The sequence below is a fragment of the Dama dama genome, chromosome 18 (assembly GCF_033118175.1).
Source record: "Dama dama isolate Ldn47 chromosome 18, ASM3311817v1, whole genome shotgun sequence".
Lineage (NCBI taxonomy): Eukaryota > Metazoa > Chordata > Mammalia > Artiodactyla > Cervidae > Dama > Dama dama.
This window is the reverse complement of record NC_083698.1, coordinates 60,029,216-60,047,170: the sequence shown is the minus strand read 5'-3', so window position 1 is coordinate 60,047,170 and position 17,955 is coordinate 60,029,216. Positions and strand designations below refer to the sequence as shown.

The 17,955-nt window shown below is 42.7% G+C and overlaps 1 protein-coding gene across 5 annotated transcripts in view; it reads left to right on the top strand.

The window, feature by feature from the left end:
* The first annotated feature begins 502 nt into the window (after positions 1–502).
* The window catches only part of BMPER (BMP binding endothelial regulator), a 249,470-nt gene continuing 232,017 nt past the window's right edge, over positions 503–17,955 (top strand). For 3 of the 5 annotated variants that reach the window (XM_061165389.1, XM_061165387.1, XM_061165390.1), the window contains exons 1-2: positions 503–732; positions 1,795–1,880. In XM_061165389.1, coding sequence (XP_061021372.1) covers positions 600–732; positions 1,795–1,880 — 219 coding nt within the window. In that variant the 5' untranslated portion in view covers positions 503–599. The remainder of the gene's footprint in view (positions 733–1,794; positions 1,881–17,955) is intronic. The other 2 variants (XM_061165388.1, XM_061165386.1) reach the window with 1 other exon arrangement.

Below are 17,955 nucleotides of genomic sequence, written 5' to 3'. Positions count from 1 at the left end.
GGTTCCCCCAGGCGCTCGGTGCGCCCGGGTCTCCGGCGCCGGAGCGAGCGTGCGAGCGGACCGAGTGGAGAGCCGGCGGGGCGGGTAGGAGGTGGGAGTGCAGAAGTGGAGGACGCGGCAGCTGCAGCAGCGGCGCGCCCCGGGGCAGTCGCTGCAGCCCCGGCGGCGGCGGCGGCGGCGGAGCAGCGGTGCACAGCGGGCAGCGCAGCCACGCCTCTCTGCCTATCTCCCGCAGTTCCGATACCCCCTCCTCCTGGCCCCGTCTCTGGCGTGGAGGAGCCGACGACTAAACCGCTGAGAGCAACTCCTTAAAAAAAAAAAAAAAAAAAAGCTGCATTGGAGGAGCCTGGCCGCAGGACCCCTCCTCCCTGGGCGCCCCCCACCCCTCGCCTCGCTCTCCCGCCTCTCCCCCCGTCAACCTCCCCCCCCCCCCCCCCGCCACCTTTCCCCCGCCCCAGGCTCCCGGGCGCCCGCCTCCCTCCTTCGCGGACTGTCTCCCGACTCGCCGGCTGAGAGCCCTTTTGGACTGCGAGCGGCGGTAGCGGAGCACAGGCGGCGGCGCGGGACCTGCAGTCGCCCGGGATTCCCTCCAGGTGACGATGCTCTGGTTCTCCGGCGTCAGGGCTCTGGCTGAGCGTCCCTGCCGGCGCTCGCCCGGGATTACCTGCTGCGTCTTGCTGCTGCTCAATTGCTCGGGGGTCCCCATGTCTCTGGCTTCCTCCTTCTTGACAGGTAGGGGAGGGGTCGGGAGGGACCGACCCTCCCAGACGCTGGCTTGGTACCTGGGAGAGAAGGCGCTGACCGGCCCCGGGGAGGGTGGGGAACGAGCACCTTGGAGCCTGCTCCTCGCTGGCGCTTGGGGATGAAGGAAGCCCTTCGGGGTTAAGGGGTGGCAAAGCAGTGAGTGGAGAGCGGGCAGGCTGTCGACATTAATACTGTAGTGATAACGGAAATTCTTCTATTTGAATTTGAAAAGTTCCTTTATTATCTTTAGTTTTCTTCAACCTTTAGTTTGATCTCTTCTCCCGTGTGCAATTAAAGAAAAAAAGAAAAAGAAAAAAAGAAACTGCATCGTTTCCCACCCATAGGCCTGTCTCTCTCTATAGGGTTCCAATATAGCTTCTTTACTGGTAGTGATCTTTAAAGCACTCACCCTCCAGATCTTGAATTTAAAGAAACTATCATATTTTAAAAGGGTAATAATAGCAGGATATAATAATTATATGCTTTGAGGCAGGTGAAGACCTCAGCTGCTATTCTGAAGGACATACTTTACTGACACCTGGTGCAGAAAAGAAAATATTGAGTCTATTTCTAAGAAAAGAGGAAAGAAGATTGTATTTCGAAAAGTAATTTCAATTCAACACAATATGAGGCAGATTCATATAAAGGCCTGTTCATTGACACAGTCCTGAATTCTGTTCAAATTTAAAATCTGCCTTAAAGGCCAGTTTGAATTTTTTGCTTATGGGAGTGTTTGTTTAGTTGAAATGGTTTTATAAAGGAGAGGTATTATTAAAGATCCAATGAAATACTTGGACTTGTGCTTAAACCAACCATCCGAGAGCAGAAAATACATCTATATAGCACAGGCTTTAAAAAAAACCTGTTCTAATAAAATTATTTAAAGTAGATTTTTTTTCTGGAGGACTTTTTTGGGTGAATTTGATTATTTAAAACTCATTAGGGATTTTTAAAATTTGGATATAGTCTTTTCAAAAAGTATTAGTATAAAAATTCTATTTTTGTAACAAGGCCATGCAGCTAAATTTAAATAACTTTTTTTCCCTTCAGGTTCTGTTGCAAAATGTGAAAATGAAGGTGAAGTACTCCAGATTCCATTTATCACGGATAACCCTTGTATAATGTGTGTCTGCATGGTGAGTATGGAGATCAGGTAATGGGAAATCAATTGCTCCCTCTGACAAGGTGAATCCTTTAGCTGTAATGTTATGACCAGATCTTAAAAATTGCTTTTGGTCATTACAAAACTGCAGATGGCTGATGAATTGAATTCCGTTGAATTTCCAAGTTTTATGGACTTTGGCAGTTTCTATTTCATCAGACTGGAGATGTTTATCTTTGACATCAGGTTGCAGAAATAAACTTAAGATGGACTTGGTATAGCATCACCTCAGTGGTAATTACCACTTGCACTTCTGCTCCTGGGAATGGCTATTGCCACCAAATCACAGGTGCCGCCAAACTTTCTGCTCTGATTCTATTGTCTGAACTCAGTGTGAAAATGATAACATTTAGGTATAAAGTTCTGGGATAAGGTATATGACAAGGGGAAAGAGGTTAGAGTCACAAAGTACAAACATGGGGACAAGATGTAATCTTGAGTTTCTTTGCCCCTTATATCCTAAGCTCTCAAAAACAATCTTTATATATCTGATTTGGAAGCCACGAGTCAGAAAGGACATTTTGTCCTTAGTAGAGGATGACACTTGGCTGTCAGCTGCTTAGTTAACACTAGCACTGGCTGGTAGACTAAAAAAATGATTTGTTTCAGCTTATTTTAGCTTTATAGTTAATGATAAGATCTAATAAATAAACACATGGGGGAGATTAAATTATATGAATAAGAATTTCTGAGCTGAAATAGCAACTCACAAAGAACAGTTTTGTTTAAAAGTGTTTTACATGCCAATCACTTTCGGCAAACCTTGATTAAAAACTACACATCACAAAACCCTATTGGAAATACATTAAGGCAGTCAAAGTCAAATGCAAAGCCCCCAAGTGATAAATGACTGCTTGTTATCAGATCAACATGTTGTATGCAACCAGAGAAGGGAATTTTCTCTGTTTAGGGGAAAGCCAAGCCATCTGGGTTTAAACTACCCGAAGTTTTTCATGACAAGAGATGAGGTCAATGTTGTGAAATGATAAATGGGTGAAGGTGAATGTCTGTATCAAATGATTATCAGGTTCTGAAGACTAAGGAAATCAGCAGAAATAGAGGTAAAAATGCATTCCATTTCCAGAGATGATAAGTGTTGCTGCTTTAACAAAAGAGAGCTGAGAGAGGGACAATTAGGTTTGTGTTTATGAGCTGCCTTGTTAATGAATGATTTTTCACCAAAGGACCTGTTGAAAAGGAGCTTTGCATTAAATTTTGGTTCAGTTGTATATTTACAAATGTAGTGTGTCTGCCTCTGTGTGTGTGTGTGTGTGTGTGTGTGTGTGTGTGTGTGTGTGGTGTGGGTGGAAAGGAGATGATTTCTTTATTTCTCCTATCTGCATAGTATTAGTGAATTATTTTATCTTAATCTCATAAGATCTCAGAAAATGGGGTAATATTTAAATGAATTTGGAATTCCACGTGCGAAAATATTGTTTTTCTCCTCAGCAATAACGTTTATAATGTTTAAACACAGATTTTGGGTTTTGCAAACTTTTCCCAAATAGTATGAAAATTCTCCATGTAGCATTTCCCTTTTTTGGTATTCTTGCCTTGGTGGAAATAGTGCCTTTCCCCAAAAGTACAGCTTACTGCTAATAAGACCTTGCTGTTTTGAAGGCAGAGTGAATCTGAAGAAAAAAGATGCATCAGTTGGAATTCTGGAGTGATACTTATATTGATTACGTTCAGAAGGGTGGTAGGTTCATTTATATCTTTGAGTAACATTTGGAGGTATCTGCCTTCATGAGAGCAATCAGAAATCCTTTCCAAACACATAAAGTCGAGACTCGCATTCTGACTCGCTTGCTTTTCAGAGGATGCCTCAAAGTTCCCCTTAGCTGAAAGGTTCAGTGATATGTTGCCATGACTTTTGCAGAGGTTTAGGATTATGGGGCCCAAGTTGTCATAGTTATTATTGTTTCCCAAGCATTTGTAGTACTTGATAAAGTTGAGTAAGGCTAGATGGACAACTGTTTCTTTATTTGTAAGTTTCCAAGGGACCCACTGCAGTATATGAATTTCGAAGCACCTAGCCTACCATGAGGCTAGGTGACAATTTTATATTTAGGCTGGAAGGTAGACTTATTTAGCAAACAGGTAGTGTCAGAAATAACAACTAACACTTATGAAATACTTTATTTGCTGGCACTTATTGAAGACTGCATCATTTCATTTAATCTTCACAAAAATCTTTTGAAGATTTTTACCCCCTCCCCCCATTTTACAGATGAGGAAACTGAGGCTAGAGGATTTAGTAGCTTGTAAAGGTCATATTTTAGTAAATAGGGGAGCTGGAACTCACTCTCACCTGCCTCTGGAGCACATGCCTATAGTCAAGTGAAACAGGCTATTTTCTAAGTTAAAGATGTGAAAAAGCAAGGAAACAAATAGAAAGATTGTTGAGTTATTTGATTTTTTGGCATTGCTTGAGTTATTCTGCTTTTTTCTTTTGAGTCTTTTAGGAGTTCGGTTAGCTAACATTTGTTAATCACATTATATGAAAGGAAAATCTCGTTATGATTTCAGTTGACCTGCAGGGAGCTTTCGTTGTGAGCTAGTTTTATGTATGTATGTTAAGAGGGTATGTAATAGTCAAAACTGTACTTTGGATAAAGAAAATAGTCATATTTAGTTTGTGTTGGTCCAGCCTTTTGGCAGAAAGCTACCTAAAGCTGAGTATAAGCTCATATCTTATTTCATAACACGTACTAAAAAAAAAACTAACCTCAACGTACGCTTAAAAAAGATGTAAAATGTTACAGTTGAGAGGAAATAGGTGGCACAAAATCCTGCATATAATTACAGTGTAAAAGCTAGAAAAATCCCACAGAATCAACTTGGCCTGATTTAAACTTTTAAGCTCCGAAATGTTTCAAAGGTGGAATGAACTCATTTCTGTGGGAATTTTGAGGATGACAGCTGATGCAGTGGCCACGGCGAGCAGAACTGAATAATTTTATTCTCATTTATCCTTGTCTGCCTGGCCCTCCTCTTGCCAGCATCAGTTGTGGTCCAAGAATAACCAGTTTGTCAGCTGCTGATGGATATTATTTTAAAGTGTGTGGGTTCAACTGTTCAAGGCGGAAGGTGAGAAGTTGGACTATTGTCCCGAAATCTAGGGAAGCGGGTAGACAGTTGGGATTAAAGATGCAAGCGCTTCATTGTTTAGTTAGAAAGTAAAGCACAGCTTTTCCTCGTCTTACGAAACGGTCTTTTGTGGGTCTGGGGAAGGAAGGCCAGACTTATTGCTGTTTTGTGTGGTGTTTTCCTCTTTCTTGCTAGAATTTTTTTCCCGTAATGCCTAGAAAAACATATTGGTGCCTTACGTGAAGTACAGCTGATAGGAGCCAGCCCGTCTCAACTAATGAATCGAAAGTGGCCCTCTGGATCTTTTGGGCATCCCCAAACCCATCCAGTGAACCTGAGGATGTGGTACCCCTGCTTCTCACCCCCTTTCCCCCTAACCGTAACATAGAAGGAAATGGCAAAAGCCAGTGAGTTCGGCCCAGTACTGGAAACCCGAGAAAACTTGGGAGGCTGGGACTCAGAAAACAGAAGTCAGTCCGAGCTTAGTTTGGCATACGTTTTGTTCAGCAAAAAACATTATTCTGAGGTTTAAATTTCCTCTTTTAAATCCAGAGGTGCAATTTAGAAATGGACCCTCTGCTCATAAAAAACAAAGTGAAATTTGGTGTTACAAGAAGTGGGGCTCCACCTCGCTTGGAGCCAACAAGGGGTGCAAACAGAGGGGCCTTTGTCTGCTGTCTTCTGCTTTTAATCACAGAATCCTCTGTCACTAAACAAGCAGCTACCAGCATCTTTGATTCTCTTGGGTACTTTATCTCTATAAAAGCCTCATGTTTTTTATTGTTCAAATTAACTGGCTAGAGAATAGTTATCTATTAACTGAACAAGTGTAAGGCACGTGTTTGAGGATGAGGGAGACAGCGGTGCATCAGGATTCAATTCGTGTATGTATGTGTGAGAGAGAGAGAGAGAGAGAGAGAGAGAGTGAAAGAGAAAGAGAGGTGGAGAGAGGGAGAATGAGGAGGGTGAAGGAAGGAGGGAGGCAGGGGAAATATAAAGTAGTCTTGATGTGTTCAGAAAGCTATGCTTCATACATGCACATATAAAGAGGTTGCTACAATTTTTTGAAAATTGTTTTGTATCATTTTTAAACTGGATATTAGATGCTCACTAAGGCAATGATCAGGGTTTATTTATGTATTTATGTATTTATTTATTTTTATTTATACTCTGTTTAGAAGATGGTGTGACCAATTGCCTTCCCATAGAATAAGGTATTCAATAGAGTTTTAGGAAAGGGTAACTAATTTAGTTAGAGAAGACTCTTGAGAGTCCCTTGGACTGCAAGGAGATCCAACGAGTCCATCCTAAAGGAAATCAATCCTGAATATTCATTGGAAGGACTGATGCTGAAGCTGGAACTGCAATACTTTGGCCACCTGATGTGAAAAACTGACTCATCTGGAAAGACCCTGATGCTGGGAAAGATTGAAGACTGGAGGAGAAGGGGACAACAGAGGATGAGATGGTTGGATGGCATCACCAACTCAATGGACATGAGTTTGAGTAGGCACTGGGAGTTGGTGATGGACAGGGAAGCCTGGTGTGCTGCAGTCCATGGGGTCACAAAGAGTCTGACACAACTGAGCGACTGAACTGAACTCATTTACAACATCATACTGACAAATTCGCCAATACCAGCTTATAGACGATTATTATCATTAGCTCTTTCTTGGGGCTCATAGAAGTGGAGCAAATGCCCTGAAGTTATATAGTTACTAAGAAACAGACCTGTGATGTGAAAACAGTGTTTTCTCTGCTAAACCAACTTGCTTTTGCAGGTTGTTTACTATTTCCAAATGTCTACAGATCCCTCCAAGGGCTTCAGAGAGTTATCTCAACCTCTGCAAAGCTGACATAGGCTCACACTAGGGAGTAGTCAGAGTGATTTTGTCTTATAACACAAACCAAGTCTGGACTTGGAGGGCCCTTCAGAGGAAGATGCAGTGCAGGCAGCTATTGGCTCGTATCATATCATTTTGGCAAAGTGCTTTAGCCCTGGCATCAGATAGGCCTGGGTTCCAATACTGGCTCTGTTGTTGTTTAATTGCTAGGTGATGTCCAGCTCTTTTGCGACCCCATGGACTGTATCCCATCAGGCTTTTCTGTCCATGGGATTTCCCAGACAAGAATACAGGAGGTGGTTGCCATTTCTTTCTCCTGGAGATCTCCCAACCCAGGGATTGAACCCTTGTCTCCTGCATTGGCAGGTGGATTCTTTACCACTGAGCCACCCGGGGAGCCTGACTCAGTCTCTTACTGCTGGTGAACTCAGGAAAGTTTTTTCACCTTTCTAAGCCTCCATTTCCTTATCTGTAGAGTGGAATGACCGTCATTAACAAGCTCATAGACTTGCTGTGAGAACTAAATGAGATAGAACATTTAAGACTTGCTCCAAAGCTTGGCATATAGTCAGAACAATTCATTATTGTTATTGTTGATGATGATGTTAATGTTTAAATTCTTATTTCCTCACATAGAATTAGAGGCATCAGAAAAGAGAGAAAAGGGGGGACTTCACTGGTGGTCCAATGACTAAGACTCTGTGCTCCGAATGTAGGGAGCCCAGGTTCTAACCCTGGTCAGGGAATTAGATCCCACATGCTGCAACTAAGAGTTCTCGTGCTCCGAGGAAGATCGAAGATCTCATGTGCTACAACTAAGACCCAGTGCAGCCAAATAAATAAATATTCTTTAAAAAAAAAAAGGAAAGAAACCCTATGGACTCATTAAAAAAGAAGGAAAGAAAAGGGAGGGAAGGGAAGCTGATGGAGAAGAGACCTAGGGATAATGATGCCAAGCCCACCCATCGTTATGAATGGACAGGGCTAGGTCAGTAACATTTTGTGGGGTTTCCTGTCCCTCCAGACTTGGACTAGGTTGATCTGAGCTGCTTTCTTATTGGTCCAGTGGTCTGTGAGCCCTGCTGTAAGTTTTCCCCTTGCTCTCCATTAAACACTAAAAAAACTTTCCATGGAAGAGGGGCCTCGTTTTTTCTGCAGAGTATTTACATCTCTATGCCTGTGGGGTCACCTTCACTTGTACTTTTATTGGCAGAGGGGTAGGGTTGGGACTCAGGAGCGCTGTAATTCTGGAAAAACTGCCTAGTGGTCTGGCATCATGGTGATTTTCCTGGACCGCCTTGTGCAAGTCTCTCAACCCCGTTCCAGACCTGAGTAGGTTTTTGCTGCCTACTTACTTGTATGCTCCCCTGCCCCATTCTCATCCCATTTTAAACGTGCTTTCTTTTCATGTCAAGGTACCAGTCCTCATAATGTGCACCACCAGTAGACTGTGTTTTAAGTGTGGGAAAGCAGGCTGGGGAAAGAGAGCCCTTCCCCAGATGAGGATTCAGATATAGTGAGGGCAGGAGAACAGGACATCATAGGAAAAGTCAGGCAACACAAAGCGATGGAAAATAAACCAATTAATACAAATTCACTGAATAAACAAAAGATATCAGTTTCTTGCACCCTCTTCTATGGCACTTGGGTCCAACTGATAGTCTGTTAAATCCTTTATGCTATAAAAGAATACTAGTAACATCACCTTTCATGGCACCAGGAGGTCAAGTGTGCTTGTTGAACTTAGTTAAGATCAGCAAAATGAGCTGGGTGTATATTTTAAGACCTCCTGATTCCCAGTTCTAGTTATATAAAACATCACTCAAAGCACTAGGGATAACAGGTTATAAATTCAATAATATTATTCTTTCTTCCTTCTCTTCACACTTCATTCTCCCCTTCCTTTTTTGCCTTTTCTGTGTTTGAAGCATTGTGCTGGTCACCTTGGGGAGGCAGACCAATAGTACAGATTCTTGCCCACAGTGGAATGGAAGAGAAAAACACATGCGTGGATAAGTTTTACAGGAATGCCAGAAAAACACTCCGCTAGATTCAAACCCAAGTACTAAGGGAGCTGTAGATGAATTCTGATTGGATTATCTGGGACCTTGATGGGCAGAGAGAAGATAGTCTGGGCAAAGCATGATTGGAGCAAAGGCACAGAAGAGTGTGTGCTTAGGAATTGTGAAGATTGAGGAGTCCAGTATGCCCTGTGTACCCAAAGCTCTATGGAAGCTAGAGTTAGAAGGCTTGGTGAGAAGCATCAAGGGGAGGTCATTGAGTGCAATAATAAGGAGCTCCAACTTGTGGAGTTGTGGGAGCCATTTAATATTTTGGCTCACCCACGTGACACAGTAAGATGTGCTTTGTATAAATTCCTCTAGAAACCTTTGTGAGAGCTGTTTAGAGTGTGGAGAGGCCAGAGATTGGACAGTAGGCACCAGAAAAAACACAGTAGTTAAAATGCTGTGGTCATTACAGTGGTATGATGTGCTAGTGTGTCTAGTAGCAGTCATTTTGCCCATCACCTGGTGTTTCTGGAGCAGCTCTCGGTCCTGCTATTTGAGTAGAATGGTTTACTTCCAGACCTCACTCTCAAAATTCCATTTGGGGGCCATCTCTCTCCTCTTACCCACAGTGATACCTTGCTCTGCACTGTTGCTTGACTCATTTGGCAAATTATTCAGTTTGACAGATACTATTATGGTGGTATGTATTCTCAGTGGTAGCACACATTTTTTACAACAATCAAAATTGTACGACCCACCTTAAAGCAAGTGTACCCCTGTGCTGGGGCACCCAGACTTGCAGAGGCGTTTCAGAGCCCAAATTAATGTGCTAAGTCACTTCAGTCGTGTCTGACTCTCTCTGACTCCACGGACTGTAGCCCACAAGGCTCCTCTGTCTATGGGATTCTCCAGGCAAGAATACTGGAGTGGATTGCCATTCCCTTCTCCAGGGGGATCTTCCCGACCCAGGGATTAAACCCGCATTCTCTTATGTCTCTTGCATTGGCAGGTGGGTTCTTTACCACTAGTCACACCTGGGAAGCTGTTGATAGAACTTGGCAATAAAATAAATGGCAAAAGTGAGAGATGGGGTGGATTGAAGGGGACTTTGAGAATTCTAGCCAATGTTATGTACAGTGTAGGAAGAGAAGAGGTCATGGACATGGATGGGGGATAATAAGTTTAGAACTGAAGTGGGCTTGAAGACCTTCCAATTAGGAAAACCTAGTAGGCTCTTCAAAATGTGGATCTTGATAGTAATAGAGACATCAAGACTAGAAGCCAATGTGTTAACTGTTTGCACTGAAATAAATTTCAGAACTTGTGGGGATAAATTATTTGCCTTTGAGGGGGTCTAAATTGAGATTTCAAGAAATTAGCCTATAATAGTAAATAGAAGAAGGGCTATATTTAATAGAAGGTTAGGAAGGGAGAAGCCAACAACAGAGACTTGAGGTATAGTTACAGAAGGAGAACCAGCAAAGTGCAGAAGATGTTTGAAGAAGAGGAAGATCAGCAGTATTAGATCTTGCAGAGTTAGACAGGTCCCTAGGACCTGTTGGTCGTTTTCCCATGGAATAGGATTGATCATACATAGAATTTGGTGGAACCCAATTTGAGAGAATACTAAGATTGCTCTAGGGATTTTGAAAATTTAGTGCAAAAATAACACATTTTCTGAATGTAAAGTTCTCAGCAAAAGTGAATAAATACCACATGACATTTTCAAAGGTCCCCAAACAAAACTAATTTCATGAATAAAAATAATAGACTTTGGAAGTGTCTTTGGAATGTTTCTATAGTTACGTGCAAAACGGACAAAGCTACATGGAGGCATTTCTTATTATGAATCAGAGCAACAATATCAAAGAACTTGGCTAACATAAAATCTTACCATTATAAACTTTCAAGTTTGCTCTATGAAACTGTTAATGGTGCTTTAAAAATATTATGATATAATTTAATCCTTTAGTTAGATCTTCAGGAAAAATATTTTCTTTTTTTCACTAAATTTTTGATGTCTGTTTCATCACTGAAGGAGACCTGTGGAATGGCAGCCTTGGTGTCTTAAATTATGGGTTCAGGTCTCCCCAGGACCACCTTGTAGCTCTGTATAACTGGGCAGCCACCTTGGTCTCCCTGACCCTTAGTTGTGGGTACTGGGCAAGTCATAATGGTATGTCTGCCCTTTGGCTTCATTTCTAAAGAGGAATCGTAATGGAGACCCCATCTGTGGGCTGTAGCCATTGACTGAGGCGATGTGTATGGGTTAAATACACAAGTGTTTGTGAAAGACCTCTGTAAACAGTGTAAGTGGAACTATTATTATTAAGGGCCAGAACCTAAATAGAAGACAGTGAAGTGTATACTATAAACCGGTTTTTAGTGCATACTTTAGTGAGTGTATTTTTTAGCAATGATAGTGTACTGACTCCTATATCTCCTTTAATAGTTGTACAGCTTTGCATGAGTTGCCTAATATTTCTGTATCTTGACATCATCATAGGGCTTTTGTCAGAATTGTGTATCAAAACATTTCTTAAAGTCAAGATTCTTAAAACAGGGTCTGGAACGTGGTAAGCACTTCAGGAATGATAGCCGTTAAGAGACATGGATAGGTTCAATCCCTGGGTGGGAAAGATCCCCTGGAGGAGGGCACAGCAACCCACTATTCTTGCCTGGAGAATTCCCATAGACAGAGGAGCCTGGCTTACTACAGTCTGTGTGTTTGCAAAGAACCAGACGTGACTGAAGTGACTTAGTACACATGCACACATGCCACCATCTAAATGCTATGCAATTACTGCTTATCTCAGACTTCTAAGAAGTGCTTAAATAGATGACTACAAGACTTCTAAATCTTCTAAGAAATGATTAACTGGCCTACTGCTTTTATTTCAGTGTATGTCCAATTCCTATGATGTGTTTACTCTGAACTTCTATCAGGGCAGATGATGGAACTTTAGTAGAGGTGACTGCTGTCTTTTCCATAAAAGATAGAAAACCTGGGAAGTATTTGGGGCTTAGCAAGATGGCTGCTTCTCTGTTTCTCATTTTCAGAAGTCTGCCTGTTTAGTGTTCGTCTCCAAACATTGCTTTCACAGTGAGGCCGACCTGTCCTTTGCAGCACTGCCATTGAATGAGGAAGTGGAAGGTGGGAGGCAGAAATGTAAAACTAATTACTGAGTGGAGCCACTGAGACTGATGCTTCAGAATCCTCTCCCTTTTATTAAATTAAGTTAATTTGTTTATATTTTTAAAAAATTTAATAATTTTGTATGCTTAAATTTTTATCTTTGGCTGATAGGCATGGCTTGTGGGATTTTAGTTCCCCAACCAGGGTTTGAACCCATGCCCTTGGTAGTGAAAGCACAGATTCCTAACTACTGCACCACCAGGCAGTTCTCCCCCTTTTAAAATGTACAGAACCCTGCTGTCTGCCCAGCCCCAGTCACTCTGAATGCTTGCGGTGTAGCCGGTGATCCCGCATTAACTGATGTGACTGGCTTTGGACTTGTAGACCCTCCACATTCACTGAGCTTTTCTGTGTTTTTGATCAGCTGTCTCGTCAACTCTTCTAAGAATCTGCCTCTTCTTTTTGAGAGCATGTTCTGTGTAGTAATGTATGCGGTTAACTTGGGCAGATTTATCTTAGGAGATGAGGTCTTCAAGTGTAAGAACCTTGTCCCCTCATCTCTGGAAGCCCCAGAGCTTCAGCGAGAGGTCTGTAACCTTGGGACTTGAGTGGGAGTCAGGCTGGAGTTTCCTGTTTATAATTTGGGTTGTTAACACTTGGGATCGCTACCCCCCAGAATGGAACTCCAAGTTCCAAAACAGGATTCTCCCAGTGAGTTTGTCACAGAAGGTCAACCCCATCTATAAAAGACATCCTAAATAATCATTGCAAAAACACTTTTTTTGTTCCTTTGAAAGGAATGTACTCCCATTTGAGAACTAAAATCATATAGACATTAATTCCTGCTTTTATTTGTGACAAAAGGAACATTCTCTCTTATAGAAATACCCTGCTGCCTTGTAGGCGACAATACAGGAGGTGCCTGAGAGGGGAGGGTCCAGGATTATCTCAGTTCTGTTTTCAAAAATCACAATGAAAAATGCCTCGGACCCCCTTGGCTGCCATTCCCATCATTTCCTCCCCCTTTCACTGAGTCTAACTCTGAAACCTGGACACAAGCCTCAGTGTTTATATTAGGTTTTGGATGTTAGCTCCCTTGGCTTCTGGGAGCCGACTCTGTTGAAAATTATGTTTTTCTTTTAAGGACAAAGGCCTTATTGTATGTACACGTCATGCAGTGTAATGAGTTTTCTGTTTTGTTTTTTTTTAATGTTAGGTAATGGGTGGGACTAACCCAGATCTGGCAAATGAGAAGTTCAAAGGTCTATACCCTGAGCGGCAATTTGAAGGTTTCACGCAGGTAACTCAACCAGAGAAAGTGAGAGGGCCGGACAAGTGGCATCTTCCCTGACCAGAGCATGTGCCCTGAATGCCCTGCTTTGATGGAATAACCATAAAACGGCTGTGGGAGAGGACCAGCAACATAAGTGATGATACCCCAGGGACACTTCAAAGAGAATGACAGTGACAGTAAAAATCACGGAGATAACTCTCCTCACATTTTCACTTATAAAAGCACGTGTTTCCAAAATAATTCTTGTACTCTTGGTCAAGTAAATAGGTTTTGGCCAGATGGTGTTTTCATGGCCGCAAAGGCTGCAGGCGTAGGGTGAGCATCTTATTTTGAGATGCCGTGCAGTGGGCTCTCTGGTTGCGCTGCTGGCCTCTGCAGCTGTGGGTGACCTCAGAAGACTATTTCCAGGAGAGGTGGAGCTGGTGCTCTGAAAGGAGGCAGGAAAATTAGGAGGCCTGAAACTGTTTTTACATTTATTTGGGTCTCACTGAGAGGCATTTTTAGCATCTTTGTCTTAATTTTTTTTTCCTTCTCTCTCTATGAAAAAATTTTTTTTGGAACCTGTCCTCTCAGGTTCCTCTTAGAGGCAGATCTGAAGACTATATCATTAGTAATAAGGTTCCTTTCCCTCCTCACTGCTTTCCTTTTAGTGAGCAAAGCAATGACATTTGCATTCTTTTCTGTATTTATTCCTAGAACTTCTTACTACAAAATATTGGGGGATTCCTTTTCCATTTTATTTTCTAATTAAACAGACCTGTTTGAGGCAAGTTATGACAACTGCTTCCTCTGGGTTCAGAGAGCAGGGCTGCCTCTGGTCAGTGTCTTGCGGGACTTGCCACTTCTGCCTCCAGGAGAGCCTTGCTGTGCTGCTTGACTGCCTGTGGGCTTCCCAGTGGCTTAAGTAGTAAAAAAAACCTGCCAGCCAATTCAGGAGACGTAAGAGACCTGGGTTTGATCCCTGGTTTGGGAAGATCCCCCAGAGGAGGGCATGGCAACCCACTGCAGTATTCTTGCCTGGAGAATCCCATGGACAAAGGAGCCTGGTGGGCTCCAGTCCACAGGGCTGCAAAGAGTCAGACACGACTGAAGTGACTTAGCGTGCACGTACTGCCCCTGTGCATCTCAGAAATTCATGAATTCTGGAGGCTCTCACAGCCTGCTGGCTCTCTCCTGAGTTGTGGATTCATAGAGGGAAAGCAGTAGCATCAGGACGTTCACATCCCAGTGTTTCTAGTCTCAGGGGGATGCTGTTTTCCTGAATGGGAAGACTAATCAGATATTCTCCCACTTGAGAGCTGCTATGCCGTGTTCCTGGGTTTATGCTCCTTGAGGGAAGCGGGTCTATTAGAATTGAGATGAGGCGATTTCCTGTTTTCAAGCACGTGTGAAACAGGGGTTCCAGCACTCTGGTACCCACTAGAGCTCAACTTGCAGTCTCATTAGCACAGTAGGTGAGCACCCAGATGGAAATTCCTCTCCCTTAAGAGGTGACTCAGTCAGAGTCTGGGGAACAGCTGGATGGCAGGGAAGGGGGCAGGAGCCTGCTTTTGGGGTCTGTGTCTTTAAGTAGTTCTGAAGTGGTTTCTGCTGGAGGAACTGGCTTCTTCTTTCCCTCTAGGATAAGCACGTACCAGATAGCAGTGACCTCCTTTCTCTTGGGGCTGCCTGTGTGTGTGTAGGGAACTAGTTGGGATTTATTAAAATATGTGATCTTTTTTGTGTGTTTCGTAAAAGCTGTACACTGGGCAAACGCAAAGAGACATTTGATTAAAGTACTTTACACACCACTTGGCCAAGTTATAGAAACAGCTTCCAGATTTTGGATATTTAGTGTTGACCTATCAAAACAACAATTTCTTACAGTTCAACCTAATATGTACTTTGAGCACCTCGAGAATTTTTCAGTGGAGATACTTAATCCTGGCAGGTTATTGTGGTATATCTTAATGAGGGGACCTTTAAATTCAGGGTGAACGGACACTGGGTTCACAAACTAAAAATAAAATGTGCTGATATGGTAAAACATAACCCCTCTTCATCTCTGAGCCCCCAGCTCTGAATTAATGGGTTCTTCTGCACATCCTCAGGATGCTTCTGATGGTGGTGGGGGAGGGGAAGGGAGGAAACAGCATTCACCTTGGTACCAACCAGAGGGGCTCAGGGTGACCTGCAGGAAACGTGGGAACCGAATTGCAGGACCGAAGTAGGATAATGATTGATGGTTATTAAACGCAGCACATATGTACTGAGCATTTATGTTAATAATGGCCTGAGGCACTGTGAGATTGGAAAAAAAAAACTTTTTTTCCTGCATGAAGAAAAGAGATTAAATTATGTTCCAGATAGTTTTGAAGTTAGATCTCTTTTATTGCTTTCAAGTTCTTTGAAAATTGAAGAACTCATGCAGGCCATAGATATTAACTCTTGGTTGGAGTATCTGATTAATCAGAACGAATTATTATCCTTTGTGCTGGATGGCATATGTGTATATGCACATGTATATATGTATTGTATATGTAGGTATTTGACGTAAAGTTTGGGTCATGCATTTAGTTTGCAAATGACTTTTTCTCATGAGAGAGTCTCAAATAAAAGTGTGAAAATGTGATTGAACCAGAGGTTGTATATATGTTGGGAGAGACCCTTAAAGCATAGCTTTGAGCACTGGTGACTAAGAACTCACAGTTGCATTCTCATCTCTGGCAGCCTCTCCTCCCTCCTTGCCCACCCACTTCAATCTGATGACTTGTCTTCTCTCACACAATTGTAGGCCATTAACAGGTCAGTGGTAAGAATTCTCCCACCTGCGCCCCAGCAGAGGCCACTCTCAGTTTTAATGTACATGAGAACCCCCCAGGGAGCTTGTTAAAAATGCAGATTCTAAGGTTCTATTCCAGAGATTCTGACTCAATAGATCTGACAGAGATCCAAGAATCTCCATTTTTTTCCTATTGTTATTACTATCAACATCACCATCTTTTTTGTTTTTTTAAGAATCTCCATTTTTAATAACCTCATCCAGTGACTCCATGCAGAAGCCAGTATTTGAAAAACTTCCCATCTGAGGTTAGGAGAAAGAGAAGGAAATATGAATATAACCATGAATATAGGTCAATTCCCCAGTGAAGCAACATGTCCTCTAGTGGTCTGGTACATTTGAGATTGTTATTGGTACCAAACTTACCTATAGGTCAACTCCTTTACATAACATTATTTTTGTGGACCTTCGCAGTTCTCTTGTACATCAGCCATCTTTACTGAAGTGCTACTTTTTTCTCTTTGTATCATCTCCTCTCTCAAGCTTCCTCTAGTCACTTGATCAGAACTAGTCACTTGTTCTTTGAAGCCTCATGTTGATTTCTCATATTATAATCCTTATTCCTGCCTACCCTGTAGTTTCATTAATTATTCACATGGCTGTCTCCTTACTGGACTTTAGGCTTCTTCAGGGCAGAAACAGTGTCTGATTCTTCTCACCATCACTGAAAACATTTTGCATGGCACCTTGCATTCTGTAAGTCTCAATAACTATTTTACGAATCAATACCAGGTTCTTAAATTGGGGATAGCCTGACCTTCATCTTCCTCAAAGCCACCCTGTGAAGGAGAGAAGGCTTTCTCAAGAAACCTGTTTCACAGTTGAGACAATGAAGGCTCAGAAAAGTGAAACAAGAAAGAGCTCATACCGCTAAGCAGTGAGAGTCAGGGCTACAATTCAAGTATGGGAATCGACACCCGTCCTGGGTAGACTCCACTCAGATGTCTCTCAGAGTGCTTCCTGACCACACGGTTGAGAAAGCAAGCCAAGGGGGCGAGTGAGAGAGACCCAGAAAAGAACTTCCCTGGGGGTTATGTTTTTAACAGTCCTTGTAGTCCCGTGAGGTAGAGCCTTGACTGGCGCCTTTGGGTGGGACAGGCTGACCCTCTGGGTTGCTGCCAGCCTTCTCATGAGATGGATTCCCACAGGAATACACTCTGTTTCCTGTGGTCTTTCTGTGATGGGCAGCAGCTGCAGGGTGAAGCTGATATGACGTTTGTTTGTTGCTTCTCCAGCCTGAGTCAACTAGATGTAGCAATTTGACAAAACAGCCAGGGTTTTATGACAGACTTGCTGGGATCCAGCAGCATCTGGAGGAGCCAGCGGCAAGCTGTAAGAACTGAGCGCCAGGTGAAGCAGGATTTACAGGTGCTCCCCACCCCCACCCCTTCCATTCCCAAACCTCTGTAACGGGAGCTATTTCCTTCTGATGGCAGCTTCCGCCCAGTAGGTCCTGTCCTCATCCGGAACAGACCCATTCTGGGAAATGTTTGTTCTTTCTGCTCTGTTGATGGCACCCGATTTCTGCCCACACTTTCCTCTCCCTGATCAGGGAGAGTAAAAAGTCAAGCTGACAGGGTTCTGTTACCCTGTTCTGATTCTGTTCTGATTCATGTTACCTTCACATAAGTCTGGTCATGTTGCCATTTTCCATACTTTTAATGAGAATCCCTTTTTTAAAAAAATTTTTAAATTAGTCCGGCCTTCCATTGTTCCAGGGTTCCACCCTTATCATTTCCATCTTTATTATTTTTTTAACCATGTTATTTTCTTTCACTGTTATTAGCCCAGCGTTTCCATGATGTCACCACTCTTCAAGTTTTGTGTCTTGTTTTTCTCAGTTTCAGTTTTTAAT